Here is a 23,565-nt window from a genome sequence, read left to right on the forward strand (position 1 = left end):
ATAGTGTGGGTGGTGGAAGGAGAAGCAGGAGACCTGGCTGTAGCCCTATTTTTGCCACTAGTCTTTAATAAGTGTCCTAGTCTGCTTAGACTGTGCTCTCCTCTGTAAAACAAGAGTTAAAACAGATGATGGACTTTAAGAAACTAATTGAAACAAGTGCCAGTAGGAGATCACGGATAATGGATTCCATTATATGCATCTGTTTACTATAGAGTATGCAAGAAAGACAGACAAAAAGGATCAAACTTCTCAGAATGGTGGAGATGCAGAGTAATGTTGCCCTTAGAAACTGACAGACAGGAGTGAAATGGATAGAATGCTGCTCTGGAGTACAAAGACCTGAGTGAATGTGAGCTCTGCTGCTATTTGCTGCCTGAGCTGAGCTGAGTTTGCCTTTGCAAGACTCAGTTTTCTCATCTGCAAAATGAAGATAAGACCAGCTACTTCACAAGATTTCAATAAGGGTTTAAATACAATGAAATCATGTACATGGCAATACTTGGCACACAGACTGCTGTCAGGAAAAGTTGCCTCCTTCCTCCTTGACCAGTATTAAAATTCTCCCTGACCCTGAGTGGCTTCAGAAAGGAAATCTGCTCCTTCCTGTTTATATAACCATAATGGGAACAGTACCACTGAATTTCTATGACGCACCTGGCCCACGCTACCAGGCCGTGTTTCCCAGACTTCCTGCCTCTCCCCTAAAGAGGAGCTTAAGCAGGTTGAGTTCCCTGGGAAGCGTGGATGACAGCAGGATTCCCAAACAGCTGAGTGAGCACATCTATAAGAGGAAGAAGAAATATTTTATGGATTTGCTGAGAAGGAACTCCCCTTCCGTACCAAATCCCCACATACATGATGTGGCTGGCGACTGAACAGCCCAATCAACTTGTAATGCAACAGTCAGAAACGCGATGGTGGCCAAACACTGTCTCCCTTTTGTTTCGTGTGTCAGGGGCTGCATGTGATTTCTTTTAGAAAATGTGCTCCAGACCTTTAAAATGAGTTTGAAAACCCACTGGCCCAGATCATTAGGAATATTTTTAGGAATGTCAGAAGCGGGAGTGGAAGAGGGACTTTCCTTCAGAAACTCCTTATCACCCCCAAACATCCGGGGTTCTCCACAGCCAGCTTCCTGGAAGCTCTCCTACCCAATTGCAGCCTGAGATGTTCCGAGGATAATACAAGGGCAGATGTTGTGTGGCTCTGCCTAAAGGCCTATGACTCAACAGGATGACAGAGCCTCCCTGGCAGATAATGCAATTCTCTGAGGACTGCAGGAAGCCAACAACAAAACCCTGAGGTTTGGACACTCCAGGGCTTTCCCTGGTTCCTCTCTAGAAATACAAGCCCCACCAGCCCATATTGGGCCTTATAGATGGAATAGCTGGCACTAGCCAGTGATGGGGAGAGGTGAGGTGGGGAAATGGAATGTTGAGGAAAGGTGCTTTGAAGTAGGTGGGTCAAGGCCTCGGCAATGCATGAGCTGAGATGGCTGTAGGGGAGAGCCCTGCTGTGGGCTTGGATGAGAATGCACATGTTACAACAGCACTGTTTATTTTCTAGCCCTGCTCAGGGTGGCTAGGATTGGACTGATCTCGGTTCAAATTCCAACTCTGCCATTTGTGAGCAGAATGATGTTTACAAGTTTCTCAGCCTCTTCAGGCTCAATTTTTTCATTCATGAAATCAGAATAAAGCTGTTGTGAGAATTAATTGAGATAGTCTATATCTATACAAAAAAGGCTTAGTTAACATCTGGCAATATTATATGCCTAATAAATGGTTAAAATATTTTTCTATAATTCATCGATTTCTGACTTAGCTCTGGCACAGTACACTTCATCTCTGAGTGTCAGTTTCCTCATCCCACTTCAAGACTTCACTCGGTTCCCATTTTGGCACCTGACTCTGCCCTCTGAGGACCTGCACCTTTCTTGGATCTCATCCCAGGCCTCTGAGAACCACACTAATATCAGCTGCCCACAGTGATTTCCAAATTTCAGCCACATTGATTCCTTTTGTCTGTGCTTCACCCACTTACTGCAACACTGCCCTACTTTGTCTTGGATGTCTTCATCTTTGCAGGATATAGACTGATTATCTGAACTGGAACCAGCTATTATGGTATCTGTTGCCTACCAGAACTAAGCTTTTCCTTCAGCCCCAGAAGCGCAACACTTACCCAAGAGCAGTGCCTCCCCTTTAGGCAAACCTAGATACAGGTCTGGTTTCCCTTCCTATTTTCCAGCCTTGTCCCAAAGATTGCAGATAGATGACATGGTAAACACATAGAGGGATAAGGCAGAGCTTGGAGATGCTCACAGTGTGCAGTTTTTAGCCACCCCCTTTTTACAATGATCGCTAAGGCTTCATTCAGTTCTAAAATTCTCTGATAGATGATTCTATCGGCTAGGTTACAAAAGCACCAAGCACCAGTGGGAAAACCACACTTTCTTTCTCTCCTCTACCTTTAGGCTTTGGTAACAAGCCTAGGGCCATTGAATCAAATGCTATAGGTGTGCTGAAAGCAAGGTGAAGTGATGTGGTGGTGCCAGAAGCAGTTGTATAATCAGATAGGTTCCCACAGCCAGAAAAGGCTTTCAGTGAAGGCAGAGATATTCAGAGGATGTGGCCCCAACTGTCATTCATTCATTCATCCATCCAGCTACCCAGCCAGCCAGCCATCAAATATACACCATGAATTTGCCATGCTACAGTAAAAGGGGTGCAAAGATGAATAAAACAAGGCATCTGTCTCAAGCAGCACACAGGCTGTTCAGGATGCAGACAAGCACAATACAGTGTGATGATACATGCTGTGACATGAGAATCTGCAGGGGCTATGGCAGCACTGAGGAGGGAGGAGAGATTCTCCTTCACACCAGGATGGGGGTTGGTGAGAGGTGGTGGCAGGAAGAGATCCCAGAACAGACGACTTAAGCAGAAGCTTCAAAGATGAGTAGGAACTGGCCAAGTGGAAGAGAGATGATAATAGCAGTCTTTGCAAAGGTTCACAGGTGTGTGAGGGAAGGATGTATTCAGGGATCCAGGAAGAGGCTGACACAGTGAGAAGGGAGGGGGTTGCTATTAGTGATAGGCAGTAGGGGATGAATCTAGAGAGGCATTCAGAGGTCAGATCTGGAAGGGCTATGTGTTGAACTAGGGTGGTTCATTTTTTTTCCATAGAGTGTGAAGAGATGCTGGCTTAAGAACTTCTAAAAAGTGGCTAGAGCAACAGTATGACAGGAACAAATGACAGTTGGTTTTTGGGTGGAATGCATCCAAATTTCCTCTCTCAAAGCTTCCCATCTTCCCTTTGGAGACTATCTCATTGTGTGCAGCAGTCTTGGTTGGAAGACATACCCTAATGTAGTGCAGAAGGTCTGCACATGTTTGTTGCCATATAAGTTACCCTGTTTTAGAGGTGGGCACATCAGAAAGTATAGTCTGCTGTTCTCTATGTCTGTCTTGCTCTCACTCTTGTATTACCAGTGCTTGGCACAAAATAGATACTCAATAATATTTGTTGAATAAATGAATAAACAACAAACAAATGGGAGACATATCCTTGTGAAAACATCTGTGAGTGCATTAACCTCAGCAACCTTTCATCGCCCATCTATAGAATGGCTCCTACCATCAAAGTAGGTCTCTATGAGATTCGAGGGATGGAGAAGGGAGTAGACTCTTAGACCTGACAGAGGACCACAGCTCTGTGTCAGGGTATGGTTCTTACATTTGTATTCTCTGCTCCAGGAAAGTAACAATAGCTCTATCATTTAATGCTGAGTCACATTAATTGGATCATCATAAAGAAGGGAAAGAGCTGACCTACTCCGTTTAGACTGGTTGCTTTATCCTCAATTTGAATGTTTGCTGGCTGCTGAGACGAGAGATGAGCAAAACAGGAACAGAGTGCCTGACACGTGTTAGGTGCTCAAAGATGTCTGACCAGCTTCCCACCTGGCCAGGGCAAGAGTTCATTAAATGATGGCTAATGGTCCTCATAACACTGCAAAGTGGGCATTCTTACTCTAGCATTCCATGTTAGAGCCCAGGGAATGACAGATTTTCTCAAGGCCATAAAACTTATAAATAATGAATTCGGGATCTGAACCCAGGTCTGTCTGACTTCAAAGTCCATTCCCTCTCCTCTCCACTCAGCTGCTCTTGAAAAGACAAACAGCACGGGCACACACTGAGTACAGTGGATTGACATAATGAGGTGCAGATGCTGAAGAGTATCATGCTATCAGGGACATCAAAAATGGTCATACCCCCTCTGGTGTTGGCAAAATGATGAATTCCAGCATGGGATAACCAGGCTCCTTCCTCCAAAGTCCATTTTTCACTGAGGTCCATGCTTCCAGCAAGTCCCTTGCATGTGTAGCTTTCAGATCAAATGGAAGCAATCTCCTGAAATAAATAATGAATATAAGAAAGGGATGTGAATTACCATTGATGTTCTCTTGGGGAAGGGAAGCTTTCTTGAAGGAAAGCAGTCAGTTTCTAGCTCATTTCATTTCTTTGGCACACAAAGCTTGTTGTCTAGATTTGGACATGGCCTGAGTGTGAAGTTGCTCAAGCCCACAAACCAGGTTTTCTTCACCATTCAGTTAACAAATGTTTGTGGAATGACTATTATATGCCAGACTTTGAGCAAGAAATTTACTATTTAGTTCTGCATACTTTTATAGACTCCTAGAATTCCAGGGCAGGATATAGGGGGATCTCAATTTTATTTCAAAGGTATATACTCTTCTATTTGCTTAAAAAACAGACTGAAAAAAATTGAAATAATAAGTTAGAAGCAGTTTTCATTGTATTAGAATTATGACTACTTTTTATCTTCTTTGTAATTTTCCGCATTTTCAACAATGAACATGTATCGCTTTTGTAATCTCAAAAAGGTATGCAATAAATATTATTATTTTTTTTTTTAATTTTTTAATTTTTTTTTTTTTTGTGATGGAGTCTCGCTCTGCCACCCAGGCTGGAGTGCAGTGGCCGGATCTCAGCTCACTGCAAGCTCCGCCTCCCGGGTTCACGCCATTCTCCTGCCTCAGCCTCCCGAGTAGCTGGGACTACAGGCGCCCGCCACCTCGCCCGGCTAGTTTTTTTTTGTATTTTTTAGTAGAGACAGGGTTTCACCGTGTCAGCCAGGATGGTCTCGATCTCCTGACCTCGTGATCCGCCCGTCTCGGCCTCCCAAAGTGCTGGGATTACAGGCTTGAGCCACCGCGCCCGGCCTAAATATTATTTTAAAAGAACACTTCAGAGCCAAGAGGGACCGTGGAGACCAATTTTCCTTTTCCTCTTGAAAACTATGATAGAAAAGCACAGTCACGGGGGCTCTTGGCTTTCGTAAAAAGATCATTCCCACTCCATCGGCCACCTCTGAGAAGGCCAGCCTGACGAATCTCTCTATATGCAAACTGTACCTGGTCTGATTACAACTCAGGGCCAAACTCTTGCCCATATGACAAAGAGATCTTGATAATGCTCTGCATGTGGCAGGTTCTTAAATGGAAGTGGTTGAATAATTGAATATGACTGATTCACCACATCTGTGAATGCAGCAAGTGGGACATCCACATAGCAGAAGTCCTGTCAGCCTAACTAGGAGAGGCACCAATCATCATTTGCTGTAGTCAGCCCAGCTGGCTTGATTTGGTCTCTAGAATGCTGTTCAGTGTTGCCCTGCAGGTTCCTGCGCTGCCTGCCGGACTGCAGACATGGTAGATTGACTTGTTGTTTTTTGGCTATCTGCCTAGAGAAATATGATACTGATGGGAGATGCACCAAACAAATAACAATATCTAATAAAATACTAGGAAGTACCAAAGAATGTAGTGTACTTTTTTGGGTACTACTTCTCTAGCGATTTTTGTTGAATCCAAGTACCCAAAAATTTTAGAAGGGAATTCTAGACCAGAGTGAATATGGCACAGTGCAATGGTGGGAATGTTGGACTCATCAATAAATCCAGATTTTAGCCCTGACTCTGCACTAACTGGATGACTCTGGGCAAACCAGTTACTTTCTCTGGGCTGTTTTTCTCCTGCAAAGACCTGTTCAGGCTTTCCAGACTTGCAACCTATAATAGTATGCTTTTGTATACAAAGGCTACCTATCCACCCATGTCAGTGGATTGAGGAAGCTGCATTATTTATCCATTAGCCAACTGAGACATCAACACACAAGAGGTGGCTGATTGAGGCTAGAAATAGTCTGCCATTGAACAAGACACGCTCTCTGTGCAAAACTAAAAACATGTCTGGAGTAGAAATCCAATCTTGGGCCATAATCACACTGGTATCATCATTTAATCAACTGAACTAAATATCCAACATTTTATATCTTTGCTGATTATGAAATAATATTAACAATAATACTACATCCTTAAAAAGCAACACTTATTTACAACAGGTAATTCAAAATCACTTCGTTAATCTTTGCAGTATCTTTGGGACGTGAAATAGAGATTCCAAGAGCTTTGTTTGACAAAAATAGGCTTTAGTGATTAACCGAAGAGTGGTTTTCAAAGTAGATTCCCCATCTCTCTTGGCCCAGTGGCCTAGGTACCCTCTGGATTCCAGGAAACAGATCTGCAAGGTGATATGGATGTGTGAGGTTAGGCTCTCACATCCATGATTTTATTTTATTAATCTGAACTACATAGGCTCATGGCGAGTGTTTTATTAACTTCAACCTGCAACCCCTGCTGGTTTCTCTGATGCTTGAATTTCACACTTCAGCTTGGGAAAACCAAACACTAAATGTAAAATGAAATGGCATCAAACACAAGTATTTTGAGGAAGGCTTTGCTTCATCACACCTGTTACTGAAATTCCGTCACCTCCCTTGAGCCACAGGAGGCCCCAGAGTTACTCAGGAGACTCTGGAGCCTAGAAAAGAGTTTTCAGGCCTCAGGCCATATAAAATAACTCACTGAAGAATTTCTATTGGGTATTTAACCTCCATCCAATTCAAAACCCTGCCATACACAAAGTCCATGAAGAAGAAACTAAAATGTAATGCATCCTTGAGAATTTAATGAAAAAGCATAATGCAACCATGGAAACAGGAAGTGAAGAAATACTTTCCGCTGAAGCAGCCAATGACAGCACAAATACTAATATGCCTGATAAGTTGGGGTGGGTGAGTGGGAAAGACTATCAAAAACTTACAGCTGTAATTCCATCTTTAAGAATCACTTTTTTAGAACTAAACTACCTGCATAGATGGACATTAGGGTCTATGGAATACTGGAATACTATGAATGCATAATTGGCACTTCATAAATATTGGTTGATTGAATGGATGAATAAATGCTCAGTGTAGGTGAGAACTCTACCCAGATGTTAGATCTCATAAAGCTCTCAAAGGAGATTTGTCTACACTGATAGAGTGGTGTAAGACAGACCAGCAGAATGGACCTTTGGATTTAAGAAGGTTTAACTCTCCTGTTAAAACCCATAGACCAGAACTCTCCTGAAACTGACACAGCCTCCTCTTTTATGGGTCTGCCTCTAGAGTCATCTACCCAGCTGCCCAAGCCAGAAACTTGGCCATCCTTGACTTGTTACATCTCATATCCAACTGATCACCATGCTTTGTCCTTTCTTTCAAATGTCTCACTAATCCATCTCCTTCTGTTTTCATTGCCTCAGCCTTTGTTGAACTGCCATCATCTCTCACTGAGCACTGTAACAACTTCAGTGAGTCCCTGGTCTTCATTTTCTCCAACCCATTCTCCACAATTTAGTTGTAGTAGTATTTTTAAAGCACACATCTGATCATGTCACTTCTGGATTAAAATACTCGAGTAATTCTTTGTTCCCAGGAGAAAGTCTGAACTATTTATTTATTTATTTATTTATTTATTTTTATTTATTTATTTTTTTTTGAGACAGAGTCTCGCTGTGTCGCCCAGGCTGGAGTGCAGTGGCGCGATCTCGGCTCACTGCAAGCTCCGCCTCCTGGGTTCACGCCATTCTCCCGCCTCAGCCTCCGAGTAGCTGGGACTACAGGCGCCCGCCACCTCGCCCGGCTATTTTTTTGTATTTTTAGTAGAGACGGGGTTTCACCATGTTAGCCAGGATGGTCTCGATCTCCTGACCTCGTGATCCACCCGCCTCGGCCTCCCAAAGTGCTGGGATTACAGGCTTGAGCCACCGCGCCCGGCCCTGAACTATTTAACATGTTATATAATGCCCAACTATTACAAGGCATTTGCAGTCCCTGAATAAGCTCCCTTCTTCAGTCTTTTGTATATTCAGCCATTCCTAGAGCTCTAGCAAGACTGTTCTTTCTGCCCACCCTCTTCACCTTGCTAACTCCAACTTATCTTTCACATCTCATCTTAGACTTGTTTATGTGTTCCTCAGAGGCTCCCACAGGCTCTCTGTGCTTACCTCATTATAGCATTTTTCACACTGCATTGCAATTTTCTGTTTATATATATATGTATATAGTTTAGTTCATAGTTATGCACTTGAGAGCAAAGATCCTACCTTATTTTTATTTGACCCTAACATTTGCACAGTGTCCTCATAAGGTAGGCACTTAATATAGATTTGCTGAATGAATGAATATGTGAATAAAGAGTGCTGTTTGTCACAAGTGTATTTCAGCTTAACATGTCTTCGTGAAAAGTATTCTGTTTGCAACCTCACCCCAATGGGTGAGGTTCTCTGGAAGGTTCCAGCTTCTCTGGAAATTTCTCCATCTCAAAACCACACCCTATCTGCCTCTGCTTCCTGGCCCCATTCTGGCCTCCTCATCTGGTCTAACTTGCCTAGATTCCCCCACCTCTTCTCACACTTTAGCTTACATAACTGCCCGTCCACCCAGCATGCCACTGGAGTCCCTGCCATTCACACTCCTGCCTCCTTCCCCAAGCTTGGGATGAATCCATATTCTTGGTTATCCATAGGAGACACCTGTCATCTAATGCAGCCAAGTCATACTGGGACTTCTAACCACCAGTTCTAGGGCCATTTCTGGCACTGGAGACTTGATCTAGAAATACAAATTCAGAAAAACCCTAGTCGTACATTGACTATGCCTTAACTGCCTCTATATGGCCCTATCTGTAGAGAAGGAATTAATTAACTAGAAGTGCCATGTCTGGGGAATCAGGTAGCATATTCCATCATTCAGATATTTAAGCAACCCCTGCTTCTAATGCATATGAACACTATCACAGCAAACAAGTGTACTTGCTGGTAACTTACACTACAAATCAGGATATATATAAATGTACATATACTGACATACAAAAATGAATTCATTCATTCATTTGATAAATACTAACTTGGTGTCTCCTAGGTACTAGTCACTGCACTAAACACATGGAATAGAAAAAACAAATACTGTATCTTTCTTCAAGTAGTTTTCAGACTTGAGGAGGAGACACATATATGAACGTACCATTACAGAACAACATACTAAGTACAAGCATAGACGCATGCACAGGGTAAACCAGGGATCTGCAAATAATGAAATCTGGAAGTTGGAATGGATCTTAGGGCCTTTAGTTCAACTCTTACCTTATGCATGACTTTCCAGTATATGCTTATTCAGCCAATACTTAAATACTACCAGTGATAAGGAGCTCACTCCCTCCCCAGGTAGCCCATTACATTTTTGAACGCCTCTGTGAAACAATTCATTTTTAGAGTCTCAACAAAATAATAATATTCACCAGCAATCCTCAGTGCTGCTGAGCTGTTCCCGGAACTCCTGCCCTTTGTTCTGTCCTTCAAAGGCTGCTTGAAGGAAAGATGCTCTCCAGCCTTGCAGATCTAGACCTCCTTCTTCAGTGAGTCAGGAATCAGAAGAAATATTCCATCTTGGTTACAAGTAGAGGGTGTAAATCTTTCTGGTCACACCCAGAAGACAAACCAAACAACCCACTGAAGCACAAGAGGGAAGAGGTCATACAATGGGATCTTCCTTCTCTACCAGAAATACTTAAGATCTCCATTATCTAGGATCCAGGTCTAATTGGTGTCAGCTACCCAAAAATCCCAATCACCAGTGGCCTGTGGACCACAGTAGAATGGAGGGAAGTCTTCTCTTGGGCTGCTTCAAGGGTTTGGTTCTGACAAGTTTCCATTTCTAAGCTTGAAAAGTTATTTTCCTTCTAGCTCCAAATAGTTCCAAACATATCAGAATCTACATCTTCACTCTTAATATTCAAGTGATAAAATTCAGTGACACCTACAATAATCTTACACTTGTTTGGAAGAGAAAAACATTCTAGGTATTCACTGTGAGGAAAAAAAATACCTTTTTACGTGAATAAAAGTACATGAAATGCTAGAGGGATAGACTCCTTCTCTGTCTAAAATGGCTGATGTTTAGAGAGTTGAGATACTTATTCTAGGCTTCTTGTTTGTTTCCAAGAATTCTTACTGGCTTTGTAGAATTGGAGAGTTTGAGTTACTTGGAAAGCATTATTTCAGATTGGTTTATCCAACTGAGCAGAGTATTTGTGAAGCTGCTCGGGAATTTATTGATGTTAATATTTTAAATATTCCAATAAATAATTTATGCTACTTCTCTCTAAGGAGATGTGGCAACAAGCATATTTTTAGGAAACTAATGAAGTTTCAAAATTATGAGGCCCTTTGCAGAACTCTCAGCGACTCAGGCTTTTCATCTCTGAAGTAGATTCATTGAGACTACACTCAGAAATCTCCTCTACCATGAAACCCTACCAGGCAGACTTATTTCTTTCTTCCTTTGTGCTTCTCACAGCTTTTTATATTCCATTAGGACAATGATTTTTCCATTGCAGGAAAATACTCTCCCATTAGAAGGTGTCTCCTCGGGACAAAGTCACATCTTGTTCACCCTTCCGTTCCCACTGTTAGCACAGTGCATGGCCGTACTCAGGCTCAGGTAATTCTTGTTGGATGAAGTAGACTGACATACCGACAGCTGAGAAACTCAAGTGAGTCTATGCCTGCAAACTCCTCACATAAAGCAGGGTTAAATCGGCAATCATAATGAAAGATTTGTCACTGACTTCTGCCAGTAGGCAGCACAATGCCCAAGGACACTGATGAGCAAAGAAAAAGGAAAATAAATATTTCAAAAGAACTGGGTTCTCGTCTGGTTTGTGGCTTTTTAACATGATGACTTGGGACAAATCACCTTATCTCCCCAGAGCTTAGTTTTTCTTGGGTATGAAATAGAACTCATAAAGTTTATTCTTCCATCTTTGAGTTTTGTGAAAATCAGATGCCAACTGGAAAATCATTAAAGCAGTGCACAAATACATAGTACTGTTGTCATTTCAGTAAATGTACTTATAGAGCTCACTTGCTATGCAGCACTGAATTCCAACTTGCTTGCTTAACTTAGGAAGTGCTATAATATGTGAGAGGCAGTATATATGTAGTATAAGAGCAAGGACTTTGGAGACAAATCTGGATTTAAATTTTGGATCTGTGATCTGTGAGCAAGGTATATAACATCACCCATCCGAATTTTTTCCATCAGTAATGGGGTATCATAGCACATGCTTTGTAGGGCTATGGTAAAGATTAAGTGAGAAATGTCTGTGATGTACCTAGTACAGATCCTAGCCAGAAATAAAAACTCGGTAAATGACAATGGTAGTTATTTCTATTATTATCATTATTAACACTTGAAGTAGATACACTTCTGGAAGTGACATTGTCCCATCGGCAGACTGCATTCCATGGGGAACAGAATAACATGTGAGGAATCATTTATCTCAAAGGATAAGCTGCTGGCTAGAAGACACTTCTCTGAAAAAAAAGATGTGTAAAAAATGGGTGAGAGTGCAAACAAGAATCCATTGATATGTGCCAGTTCTAGAAAGGGAGGGGGAAAACTAGTCAGGAGAGAGCAACAGAGGTGTAGAGGCAGAGGAAGGTTCTGTAAGGACTTGCTGAGATGGAGCCATAAACAATACCACCTGGGTGTGGGAGGTTGGGAAACCCCAGGAGAGGATTAAGTGTTGCTATGAGAGAGAAGGAGCTAGGCTGAAGTCTGTGAGGCAAAGAGACAAAGAGCCAGAATAAGATAAACTGCCACAGCTCTCTGATTATAAGCCAAGAATAGGATATTGACACAGATGGAGTCATGTGTCCATTCCTGGTCAGCTGGGCTAAAGAGGTGGTGGGAGCAGAAGAAGAAATAGGGTGCCTGAGGATTGAAGGAGGAGGATGTGGTTAAGGTAGTTTCCCTTAGAAGAGAGAGTGGATGGAACATAAACCATGATTAACCTGTCCAGGCCAAGCATTAGGTCAGCCTTCAGTGAATATTGAATTGGAGGGTAGATTTAAACAGGTGTGAAACTGCTTAAATTAAAGTAAACATGCTAAAGGGAAACCTGTTGAGAATATGTAGAGATCTCTGAACACAACATCTCCAAAGGCCTTTTTCTGGCTGTAAGAATCTAGGCTTTTATTTTTATTTTATTTTATTTTATTTTATTTTGAGATGGAGTCTCGCTCTGTTGCCCAGGCTGGAGTGCAGTGGCCGTATCTCAGCTCACTGCAAGCTCCGCCTCCCGGGTTCACGCCATTCTCCTGCCTCAGCCTCCCGAGCAGCTGGGACTACAGGCGCCCGCCACCTTGCCCGGCTAGTTTTTTTTTTTTTTTTTGTATTTTTTTAGTAGAGACGGGGTTTCACTGGGTTAGCCAGGATGGTCTCCATCTCCTGACCTCGTGATCCGCCCGCCTCGGCCTCCCAAAGTGCTGGGATTACAGGCTTGAGCCACCGCGCCCGGCCTAAGAATCTAGGCTTTTAAAAGATCTTAAGAACCTAGGAGGTCAGGGGAATAAAATTGATTTTCCTTTGGGATGGGGTCTGTACCACGTGTAGCTATTGAGCTTTTGAAATGTGGATAGTCCAATTGGACATGTGGCATAAGTGGCATACGTGAAAATAGACACCAATTTCACCGATTTCAAAGCTTGGGATGGAAAAACATCTAACATTTTCAATAATAATGTTTTATTCTGATTGCATGTTAAAATAGTGTTGTGACTAAAGTGGATTAAATAAAACATATTATTAAATTTAATTTCACCTGTACTACTTTTTTAAAAAAATGTGGTGTTATGGATTGAATGTTTGTGCTATCACAAATTCATATGTTGAAGCCCTAACCCTCCACCTGGTGTGGAAAATCTCACTCAACCAGGGCAGACAATTGATGGGCCAATCAGATACCCTGTCAGGAATATAGAGGCAGAATCAGCAAATAAGGAGAAGCACCAGAAGACACACACACAAAAGAAAACAGAGAGGGAAGGAAACAGCTACAAATATTGGGTTTCCAGCCACTTCTCAGATTTCTTCAGGGAGGGGTTTTAGGTGAGGGAGGTATATGGCTTGGAATAGCTCCTCCTCAATCATTTTCCACATCAGGTTTCCAAAAGCCATTTCATTTTAACAGAGTAATTCTCCAGATGAAAGACGTTTGAAAGGCTCCTGTGAGAGATCTCAAAATAACAGTGATCCCTGGAGCTCTGGTAGAACCTTCCGGTACCAGCCACAGTCTGGGCTTCTGAGGTGCAGCTGTTTCACTGTTTCTGGTTTTCCATGCGATCCCTGCACCTTTCACGGTCATGACTAGTTTACAAGAATCCTTTATATGCTGAGGGAGCCTAAGTGAGTCTACCTTTTAATACAATTACTTTCCACAGAAAGGGATATTTTCATACATATTTGAGCAAAGTTCTTTTCCACATCTCCCCTTGGACTTGTTTGCTCTCAATCTCGAGGCAGGACTTGGGCTGACAGAGAAGTGATGGATTACTTTTGATCACATCCCCAAGTAATTATATTCTGAAAATACCTCAGCACAGTGGCCTTCTGGGGACCCTTTTAAGTCTCACATCATCTACAGCAGTGGTTCTCAGCTGAGGCTGAGCATTCAAACTGTCTGGGGAACTTCTAAAATATGCTGATGTCCCAGGCCCTCCCTCAGACTCTGAAATCAGAAACTCTGGGGCAGGTCCTTGGGTGCCCGTATTTCTTAAAATCCTTCCAAGTAATTCTAATGTGGGGCCACAGTTGAGAAATACTGTGTGATACACAGGATGTGCCCTCACATAGACTTGGGTTCCTATCACAGAAAACCAGATACTGTTTTTAATTATTTTAAAAAGCGTACTTTTTTCTTTTTTAGAGAATACATAGTGAGGAATTATCCAAAGTAAGAAGTTTCACTCATCAGTAGTATTCCCAATGATCCCACTCCCTACAGGTAACTATTGCAGTTTTTTATGTGTCCTCCAAATATTACCTATGTTTTTTCAAATATTTAAATCTCTCTCTCTCTCTCACACACACACACACACACACACACACACACACACACATTTTCCCTCTGGCTTTTTGTCTTAGTAATATGTCTGGATTATTAGCCTAGAATTTCTTTTTGTATAAATTTATAGGGCACAGGTGTAATTTTGTAACATGCGTAGATTGTATAGTGGTGCAGTCAGGGCTTTTAGGATAGCCATCACTCATATAATGTACATTATACTTATTAAGCAATTTTTTATCATACACCCCGCACTCTACTCTAGCCTAGACATTTCTGACAAAGATAAATAGTTTCAGGGTTTGAGTACTTATTTTTCCCAAATAATAAAACAAAACACTGGCCGGGCGCGGTGGCTCAAGCCTGTAATCCCAGCACTTTGGGAGGCCGAGACGGGCGGATCACGAAGTCAGGAGATCAAGACCATCCTGGCTAACCCGGTGAAACCCCGTCTCTACTAAAAAAATACAAAAAAAATCTAGCCGGGCGTGAGGTGGGTGCCTGTAGTCCCAGCTACTCGGGAGGCTGAGGCAGGAGAATGGCGTAAACCCGGGAGGCGGAGCTTGCAGTGAGCTGAGATCCGGCCACTGCACTCCAGCCTGGGTGACAGAGCGAGACTCCGTCTCAAAAACATATAAATAAATAAACAAAACACTGTATGAAACTAAAGTAATTAAAACAGTGTGATCTTGTTACTGGAATAAATAAATAATTTGTTAGCACAGACTAGGAAGTCAAAAAAATAATCAATAGAATTGATGTAGTATATCAAAATATTGGCATTTCAAATTAGTGTGGAAAGAAAGGATACATTGTTCAATAAATAGTATTAAGATAATTATTAGAACAATTGTCTATTCATTTTATTAAGTGGATTCCTATTTTATAGCATATAAAAATTAATTAAAGATGAATTAAAGTTTCACAATAAAACTAAGCATGTTAGAAGAAATAATTTTATAATTTTGGAGTGGGAAAAATCTTACTAAATCATACATAAAATCTAGAAGTCACAAAATAACTTTAGACAGATTAGGCTACATCAAATTTAAATTTTCTCTAAAAAGAAAGACAGAATAAAGAAAAGTAAAATAAAAATAAGGAAATTAAAGGTAAAATTCATAACATGTATACAAAAGATTAATATCCATATTTTAAAAGTTTTCTATGTATCAGTAAGAAACTGACAATCAGCAGAAAGCTAGATAAGGCTATGAACTGATAATAAATAAACAAATATGAATCATAAAAGTATAAAAAGATATTCAATGCAACACTCAAAGAGTCAAGTTAAAACAATCTTGATATCTTTTTTTTCACTTATCACATTGGCAAAATGTTTTAAAAGATTAATATAAGAAATGGTGACTATTTGAAGAAACAGATATTCTCATACTTTGGTAGAAAAATATGCTAAAAACAGTTTTTAAATGGCAATTTGGCACATCCTCACATCCTCTAATATACAAATTCATACGTCATTTGATTTAGCAATTTCACTTCTAAGTATCTATCCTACAGAAAGCAATTACAAAATAAGTGCATACAAAGATATATGTAATATGACATTTTTTTGTAATAAAAAAAGAACACATTTTAATGACTGTCAATAAATGTTTAAAGTAAGGTATAGTTATATTGTAAATCTCACATAGCCATTAAAACAAATAAAATGACTCTATAAGAACTGATATGAAAAGTCAGTAAATTGACATGTAAATTGTAAACAGCCAGGTACAAAACAATTTACAAAGAGGATCCAATTTTTGTCCAAGAAAGATACACATGCACACTTTTAATCACATAGAGAAAGACCTTGAAGGAATAGCAGACTTTTAATAGAGATACTTCTAGGGAAGTAAGTGAGATTTCAAGCTTAAGACTATGAAGCTTAGAAGGAAACTTTATTAACACCATATATTTTACATATTTTTACAATGCATATTTATTAAATCTGTAATTTTTTAAATAATTAAAAGAAGAAAGTTTTCTCACTGTTTTAATTTGTGCTTTATAAATTCTGAGTTTATCTTTCTTTCATATGTTTATTGACCATCTTTATTTCTTTTCTTCTGAACAGCCTGTTCATGTACTTTGCCCATTTTTATTCAAATTCTTTTTTTGTATTGAATGTACTATTTAAAATTTTTAAGTATATTTTGCTCCATTGCATAAATGTTGCAAATTATCTTTTTTCTATTTATCATTGTATTCTGATTTCATTTATACTACTTTTATCACATATGTTTTATTTATATTTTATGTAATTAAATATATCAGTCTTTTCTTTGTATAGCTTCTGAGTTTGGAGTCATGCTTAAAAAATTCTTTTCTACTTCAAGATTATTAAATAATTTACCAATTTAAAAATTATTTTTATTGCTTAATATTTAATATATGTTGTTATTCATCTGGAATTTATTTGGAGACAGGAATCCAGCTTTAACTTTCCTTTCCAAATATCCTTTCCCTCAATACCACTGGGTTGAAACACCACATTGCCATTTTTGTTGGCTCTTTCTGGACTCTTTATTTTTTTCCCACTGATCTCTACAGTGTTGTACCCGTACTTTAATAATTATATTTTGTGACACGCTTTAATTATCTAGCTAGTATGACTAGACTTCCTCTCTCATATTGCTTTTCCTGCTAGAAATTGTTTGTCTCTTCCCATTTTCAATTGTAAAAGTTTATTGAGAGATAAGATGTTACAGACTCACTTTTACCTTTCCTCTCCTTTAAATATAAGTAAATACTCTGGAAATAACTCAACATATGATTGTAAAAGGACTCTGAGAGATGGAAAAAAGAAAGCTGACTGACTAGGGACTTCAGGATGTGAGACACCGTAGTGATTTCCCTGGGTTTTCTTTTTAGCTCCCATATATTTCATGCTGAGCACCAGGGAGGCTTACAACCCCAAACCACCAACAGGCATAGAATAGGAAAACAAACACGAAAAGCCTGCTGTCTCTGGCCAAAGGAAGGGAAAGGGTGAACCCAGAAGAATCCTACCAGAGAAATAATCCTCTGGTCCTCGTGCTGAGCTGTGGCAGGACCAAGAGACTGATATGCCTGCTGCTGCAATAGTAGCACAGCAGACTGAACCACTCCCCATCCCACACATGCTGGCAAGCCCCACTCTCTTCAGTGTCAACATCAGCAAACCCCATCCAATACCAGAATGGTGGTGGGCTCCATCTGCATCACCATCAGTAGGGTACCTATCCCATACCCAAGACAACAGGTGGGCCAATCCATCCTCAGGGGAAGCATTAGCAAACCTGAACAGGACCTATCCCCTCCTTCTTACCCACCAAACAGCCCATGAGGCACTTGCAGTAATAAAGCAGGAGCCCAAATAGCAGCAGAAGAACAAGGTAGACTGTATTAGCATTGCAAGAACTCTGAAAACAAATTGTCATTGGAACTACAACTCACAAAAGCAGACCAGAACTTACACGCTAAGCCCCAAGAGGGTGACTGCTTACTAAAAATAAAAGATCTAAGTGGTATGAAGCGTGTTCTAAAATAATACCCGAAATGTCCAGTGTACGAGTGGAAGTCATTCATCATACCAATAACCAGGAAACATACAACTTTTATGAGAAATGACAATCAACTGATGCCAACTTTGAAGAGACTCAGATGCTGGAATTATCTGAAAAGGATTTTAAGCAATCATTATAAAAATGTTTCAACAAACAGTTACAGATTTTCTTGAAACACATGAGAAATACACAATTCCAACAAAGAAATAGAAGTCATAAAAAAGAACCAAATGCAGAAAATAGAATTTAAATAGACAATAATAAGAAATAAAAAGTCACCAGAAGAGTTTAGTAGTAGAGTGGTGATGATAAGACAGAATCAGTGAACTTAAGGACAAATCAATAGAATTTACTTGTACAAAAAAGAAAAAATAGACAAAAAATTTAACAGAGCCTCAGAGGCTCTGTAAGATCAAAACAAAGATATTTGTATCATTAGCATCTCAGAGGTAGAAGAAAAAAACTGTGGCTGAAAAAGTATTAAAAAAAATAATGGCTGAAAACTTTCAAATTTGGTGAAATGCATAAATGCACAGATTCAAGAAGCCAAGTGAGCCTAAATAAGATAAATCCAAGGAAATTCACACTAAGACACATTATAATTAAACTTCTGAAAACTAAAACAAAACAAAATCTTAAAAACAGCCAAAGAGAAATGATGCATTACCTATAGACAAACACCAATTTGAATGACAGAGGATTTCTGGTTTGAAACTGTGAAGGCCAGAAGGACCTGCCACAATATATTTCAATTCTTAAAAGAAGAAAATCCAAAACCATGAATCCTGTATCTAGCAAAACTATCCTTCAGGAATGAAGAGGGAAATAAAGACATTATCAGGCAAAGGAAAACTAAGAGATATTTGTCACCAACAGACCTACCATTAAACAATGGCTAAAGGAAGCTCTTCAAACAGAAAGTGATAACAAAGGAAGGCTGGGGCTGGTTGCAGTGGGGTCACACCTATAATCCCAGCACTTTGGGAGGCCAAGGCAGGAGGATCGCTTGAGACCAGCCTAGACAATATAGCAAGACTCCAGTTCTACAAATAATAATAATAATAATAATAATAAAAGCATTAGCTGGGAGTGGTGGCATCCATGGAATATTCATCATAATAGACTATATTCTGGGTCATAAAACAGCTATTAACAAATGTTAAGAAATTGAAATCAAATAGAGTATGTTTTCTAACCTTATGGAATAAAACTAGAAATCAGTAGCAAAACAAAAATAGAAAAACCTTTAGACACATGGAAGTTAAACAACACTCTTTTAAATAAACCATAGGTAAATGAGAAAGTCTCAAAGGATATTTTTACAGACCAAATACAACTTAACAAAAATGAAGAAATATCAGAATTTATAAGATGCAGCTAAAGTGGCAAGAGAAAAATTTATGGCACCAAAGGCTTACATTAGAAAAGAGAAATGATCGCAAGTCAGTAATTCAAGCTGCTAGCTCAAGAAACAACAAAAGGAAGAGCAAAATATACCGAAGTCAAGCAGAAGGAAAAAATTAAGATAATAGCAGAAATAAATGAATCTGAAATAGGAAAAGAAATAGAATTCATGAAATAAAAAGCTGATTATTAATCGAAAATTTAATATAATTGATAACTCTCTAGTTAGACTGGTAAAGATCAAAAGAAAGAAGACATAAATTACCAATATCAAACAGGAGATATTGCCACAGATTTTACAGTCATTAAAAGAATAATATGAAATATATGAACAACTTTACACTCATAAATTCAACAATTTCAAAGAAATGGTCTAATTCCCAAAAATCACAATGAAAACTCAACCAAGATGAAATAGATAATCTGAACAGTTCTACAACTATTTAGAAAAATTGAATTTATAATTACAAATCTCTCCAAAAAGAAATTTCCAGGTCCAGATTATTTCACTGGAAAATTTTGCCAAGCATTTAAAGAATTAACACCAATGCCATACAATCTCTTTTTCAAAATGGAAAAGAAGGAATCACTTTCTAACTCATTTTATGAGGCCAGTACTACCTTGATATGAAACCAAGGACAGTACAAAAGAAGAAAAAATTGATATCAATAATTCTTATGAACTGTAATACAAAAATCCTTAACAAAATATCATTAAATTGAATCTATCAATGTTTAAAAAAGAATAATAATCCATGACCAAATGAGATTTATTTCAGCTATATAAGGCTAGTTCAATATTTGAAAATCATTCAAAGCAATTCACCATATCAACAGACTAATGTAAAAAAATCACATCATCATACTGATCATTGAACAAAAAGCATATAACAAAAGCAAACACTCATTCAAGATAAAAACTCTCAGCAAAGCAGGAATAAAGGAAAGATTTCTTAACATCATACTTAATGGTGAAAGACTGAATGCTTTTCCTTTGAGATTGGAAAGGATTTCTGTTCTTATCTCTTTTACTTAACATAGTACTGAGAGGTGTAGCCAGTGCAATAAGGCAAGAAAAAGAAAGACCATACAGAATAGAAAGGGAAAAATACAATGCCTATTTGCAGATTATATGATGGTCTGTGTAGAAAATCCCAAGGAATTTACAAGAAGAAAAAGAAGAAGAAGGAGAAGGGGCAGGGGCAGGGGCACGGACAGGGGAAGAAAGAGAAGGAGAAGGTGAAGGAGAAGAAGGAGAAGGAAGAAAAAGAAGAAGAGGAAGAAGAGGAAGAAGAAGAAGAAGGAGAAGAGGAGGAGGAGGAGGAGAAGAAGAAACAACCTAGAACTAATGAGTTCAACACAGTTGCAGGATTTAATATTAACATAAAAATTAATTGCATTTATCTATATTAAGAATGTATATGTGGAAACTGAAGTCTAATAATGCAATACCATTTTCAATTGCTCCAAAGAAAGTTAAGTACTTAGTATAAATTCAACAAAATACCTACAGAATCTGTATATTGAAAACTATGAAATGTTCCTAAAAAAAAAAAAAAACAAGACCCATATAAGTGCAGAAATTTCCCATGTTAAAGGATTGGAAGACTCAACCTAATAAAAATGTCACTTCTCCCCAAATTAAACTACATGTCTAAGAGGATTCCTATCAAAATCCTAGCAAGGTTCTGTAGATAGAGACAAACTTATTCTAAAGTTTATGTTGAAAGTGAAGGTCCCAAGGATCTCTAAAACTTTTGACAAATAACCCTGAAGTGGGAGGAATAACTCTACTTAGTGTATTGCTTATTACAAAGCTCCCACGCAACTTACTATATAACAGTAGTCAAATACTCAAGAGAGTGTGGTATTGTCAGAGAGATAGGCATATCAATGGAAGAGAATGGAGAACCCAGAGATAATGTCACACAAATATGCCCAGTTGATTTCTTGACAAAGCTGAAAAACCAATCCAAAGAAAGAAGGGGAGCCTTTTAAACAACTGGTGCTTGAGAAATCGGACATACAGAGACAAAAAAAAAAAATTAAATTTGACTTAAACTTGACATATTACATACAAATTAATTCAAAATAGATTAAATACCTAAACATGAAGTATAAAACTATAAATCTTTTAGGAAAAAATATAAAATATTTGTGAACTGGGGCTAGGTAAAAAGTTCTTTTGCTTTGCACTAAAAGCACAATCCATTAAAGGAAAAATTGAGAAATTGGACTTTATGAAAATTAAATACTCTTGTTCTGTGAAAAACCCTTTCAAGAAGATAGAATAAAAAATTACAGGGTGGGAGAGAATATTTGCTAAACATACATCTAATAAAGGACTTATATCTAGAATATATAAAGAACTCACAACACTCAACAGTGAAAAACAACAACAAAACAAAACAATCCAATTAGATAATAGTGGGGTTATTTGTGTTTTGGCTTGTTTGTTTAAGTTCCTTAGAGATTCTGGATATTAGACCTTTGTCAGACGCATAATTTGAAAATATTTTCTCCCAATCTATAAGTTGTCTGTCTACTATGTTGCTAGTTTCTTTTGTTGTGCAGAAGCTCTTTAGTTTAATTAGGTCAAACTTGTCAATTTTTCTTTTTGTTACAATTGCTTTTGGGGACTTAGCTAAAAATTCTTTGCCAAGACTGATTTTCTAGGTTTTCTTCTAGGACTTTTATAGTTTGAGGTCTTATATTTAAATCTTTAATTCATCTTGAGTGAATTTTTGTATATGGTAAAAGGCAGGGGTACAGTTTCACTCTTCTGCATATAGCTAGCCAGCTATCCCATTTATTGGGGCAAAAGGCATAAATAGACATTTGACTGAAGATGAAATACAGATGACAACATGAAAAGATGGTCAGCATCATTGCCCATTAGGCAAACACAAATTAAAACCACAATGAGGTATCACTATCCATCTATCAGAATGACTAAAATAAAAAATAGTGATAACACCAAATTCTGGCAAAAATGCAGAAACTCTATTATTCATATTTTGCTGGTGGTAACATAAAATATTATGGCCATTCTGTATAAATATTAATAGTCTGACAGTTTCTTTTGAAACTAAAAACTTAACATAAAACCCAGATATCATATTTTCAGGCATTTATCCTAAATAAATGAAAATGTATGTTCACGCAAAAACTTGTACATGAATGTTCATAACATCCTTATTTGTAACAGCCAAATACTAGAAACTACCCAAATGTCCTCCAATGGATAAATGAGTGAATGCTTAAGCAAACTGTAGTAAATCCACATTATGCAATTCAACACAGTAACAAAAAGAAAACAACTATTGATACACATAACAACTTGGATAGATCTCAAGGTTATTATGCTGAATGGAAGAAGCCACTGTAATAAGGTTACATCATGCATGATTATATAACATTCTCGAAATAAAATTATATAAATGGACAACAGATTAATAGTCTCAAAGGGTTAGGGATGGGACCATGGCTTTAAAAGGGAAGTATAAAGAAACCTTGCAGTGATGATATAGTTAGTGATATTTTGATTGTGGCAATAGTTTCATGAAGCTAATATGATAAAAACTGTATACAATCACATACACACACACGCACACACGCACAATGTGTACATGGATAGCTGATAAAATCTGATAAGGTCTGTGGATTGTACCAATGTCAATTACCTGGTTTTGATATTGTACTATAGTTATGTAAATGTTAACAGTGGGGAAGGCTGGGTGAAGGGGGCACTCATAGACTCATGAATCTATAAATATTTCGTAATGTTTTTAAAAACTATACAAGCCAGCTATTCTTTAATAGCCAGAGTGTTTGCATGATTCTTTGTTTACAAAATCCACAACTAGACCAAACATAAATTTAATGAGACCCATCTGTCAAACATCAATTCATATATTAAAATTACACAAGGCCAGGCGCGGTGGCTCACGCCTGTAATCCCAGCACTTTGGGAGGCCGAGGCGGGCGGATCACGAGGTCAGGAGATCGAGACCATCCTGGCTAACATGGCGAAACCCCGTCTCTACTAAAAATACAAAAAATTAGCCGGGCGCGGTGGTGGGCACCTGTAGTCCCAGCTACTCAAGAGGCTGAGGCAGGAGAATGATGTGAACCCGGGAGGTGGAGCTTGCAGTAAGCCAAGATAGCGCCACTGCAGTCGGGCCTAGGCAACAGAGAGAGACTCCGTCTCAAAAAAATTTTTAAAAAAATTACACAGATTAAAATTTTGTATTCGCAAGGTATGAATAAAGCAAGAGAATATTCACATTTT

At 38.8% G+C, this 23,565-nt stretch overlaps 1 protein-coding gene and 1 long non-coding RNA gene across 4 annotated transcripts in view; one reads left to right on the forward strand and one right to left on the reverse strand.

The window, feature by feature from the left end:
* AMOTL1 (angiomotin like 1) overlaps positions 1-23,565 on the reverse strand; it is a 171,966-nt gene that overhangs the window by 143,737 nt on the left and 4,664 nt on the right. For 2 of the 3 annotated variants that reach the window (XM_017948873.3, XM_009187131.4), the window contains exon 2: positions 4,280-4,418. In XM_017948873.3, coding sequence (XP_017804362.1) covers positions 4,280-4,364 — 85 coding nt within the window. In that variant the 5' untranslated portion in view covers positions 4,365-4,418. Of the gene's footprint in view, positions 1-4,279; positions 4,530-23,565 lie in introns of those variants that run through there. The other variant, XM_031653026.1, reaches the window with a different exon arrangement.
* Positions 1-23,565, forward strand: part of LOC103877822 — a 136,851-nt gene that overhangs the window by 6,855 nt on the left and 106,431 nt on the right. The window lies entirely within an intron of this gene.

The sequence above is a fragment of the Papio anubis genome, chromosome 12, assembly GCF_008728515.1.
Source record: "Papio anubis isolate 15944 chromosome 12, Panubis1.0, whole genome shotgun sequence".
NCBI classification, from domain to species: Eukaryota; Metazoa; Chordata; class Mammalia; order Primates; family Cercopithecidae; genus Papio; species Papio anubis.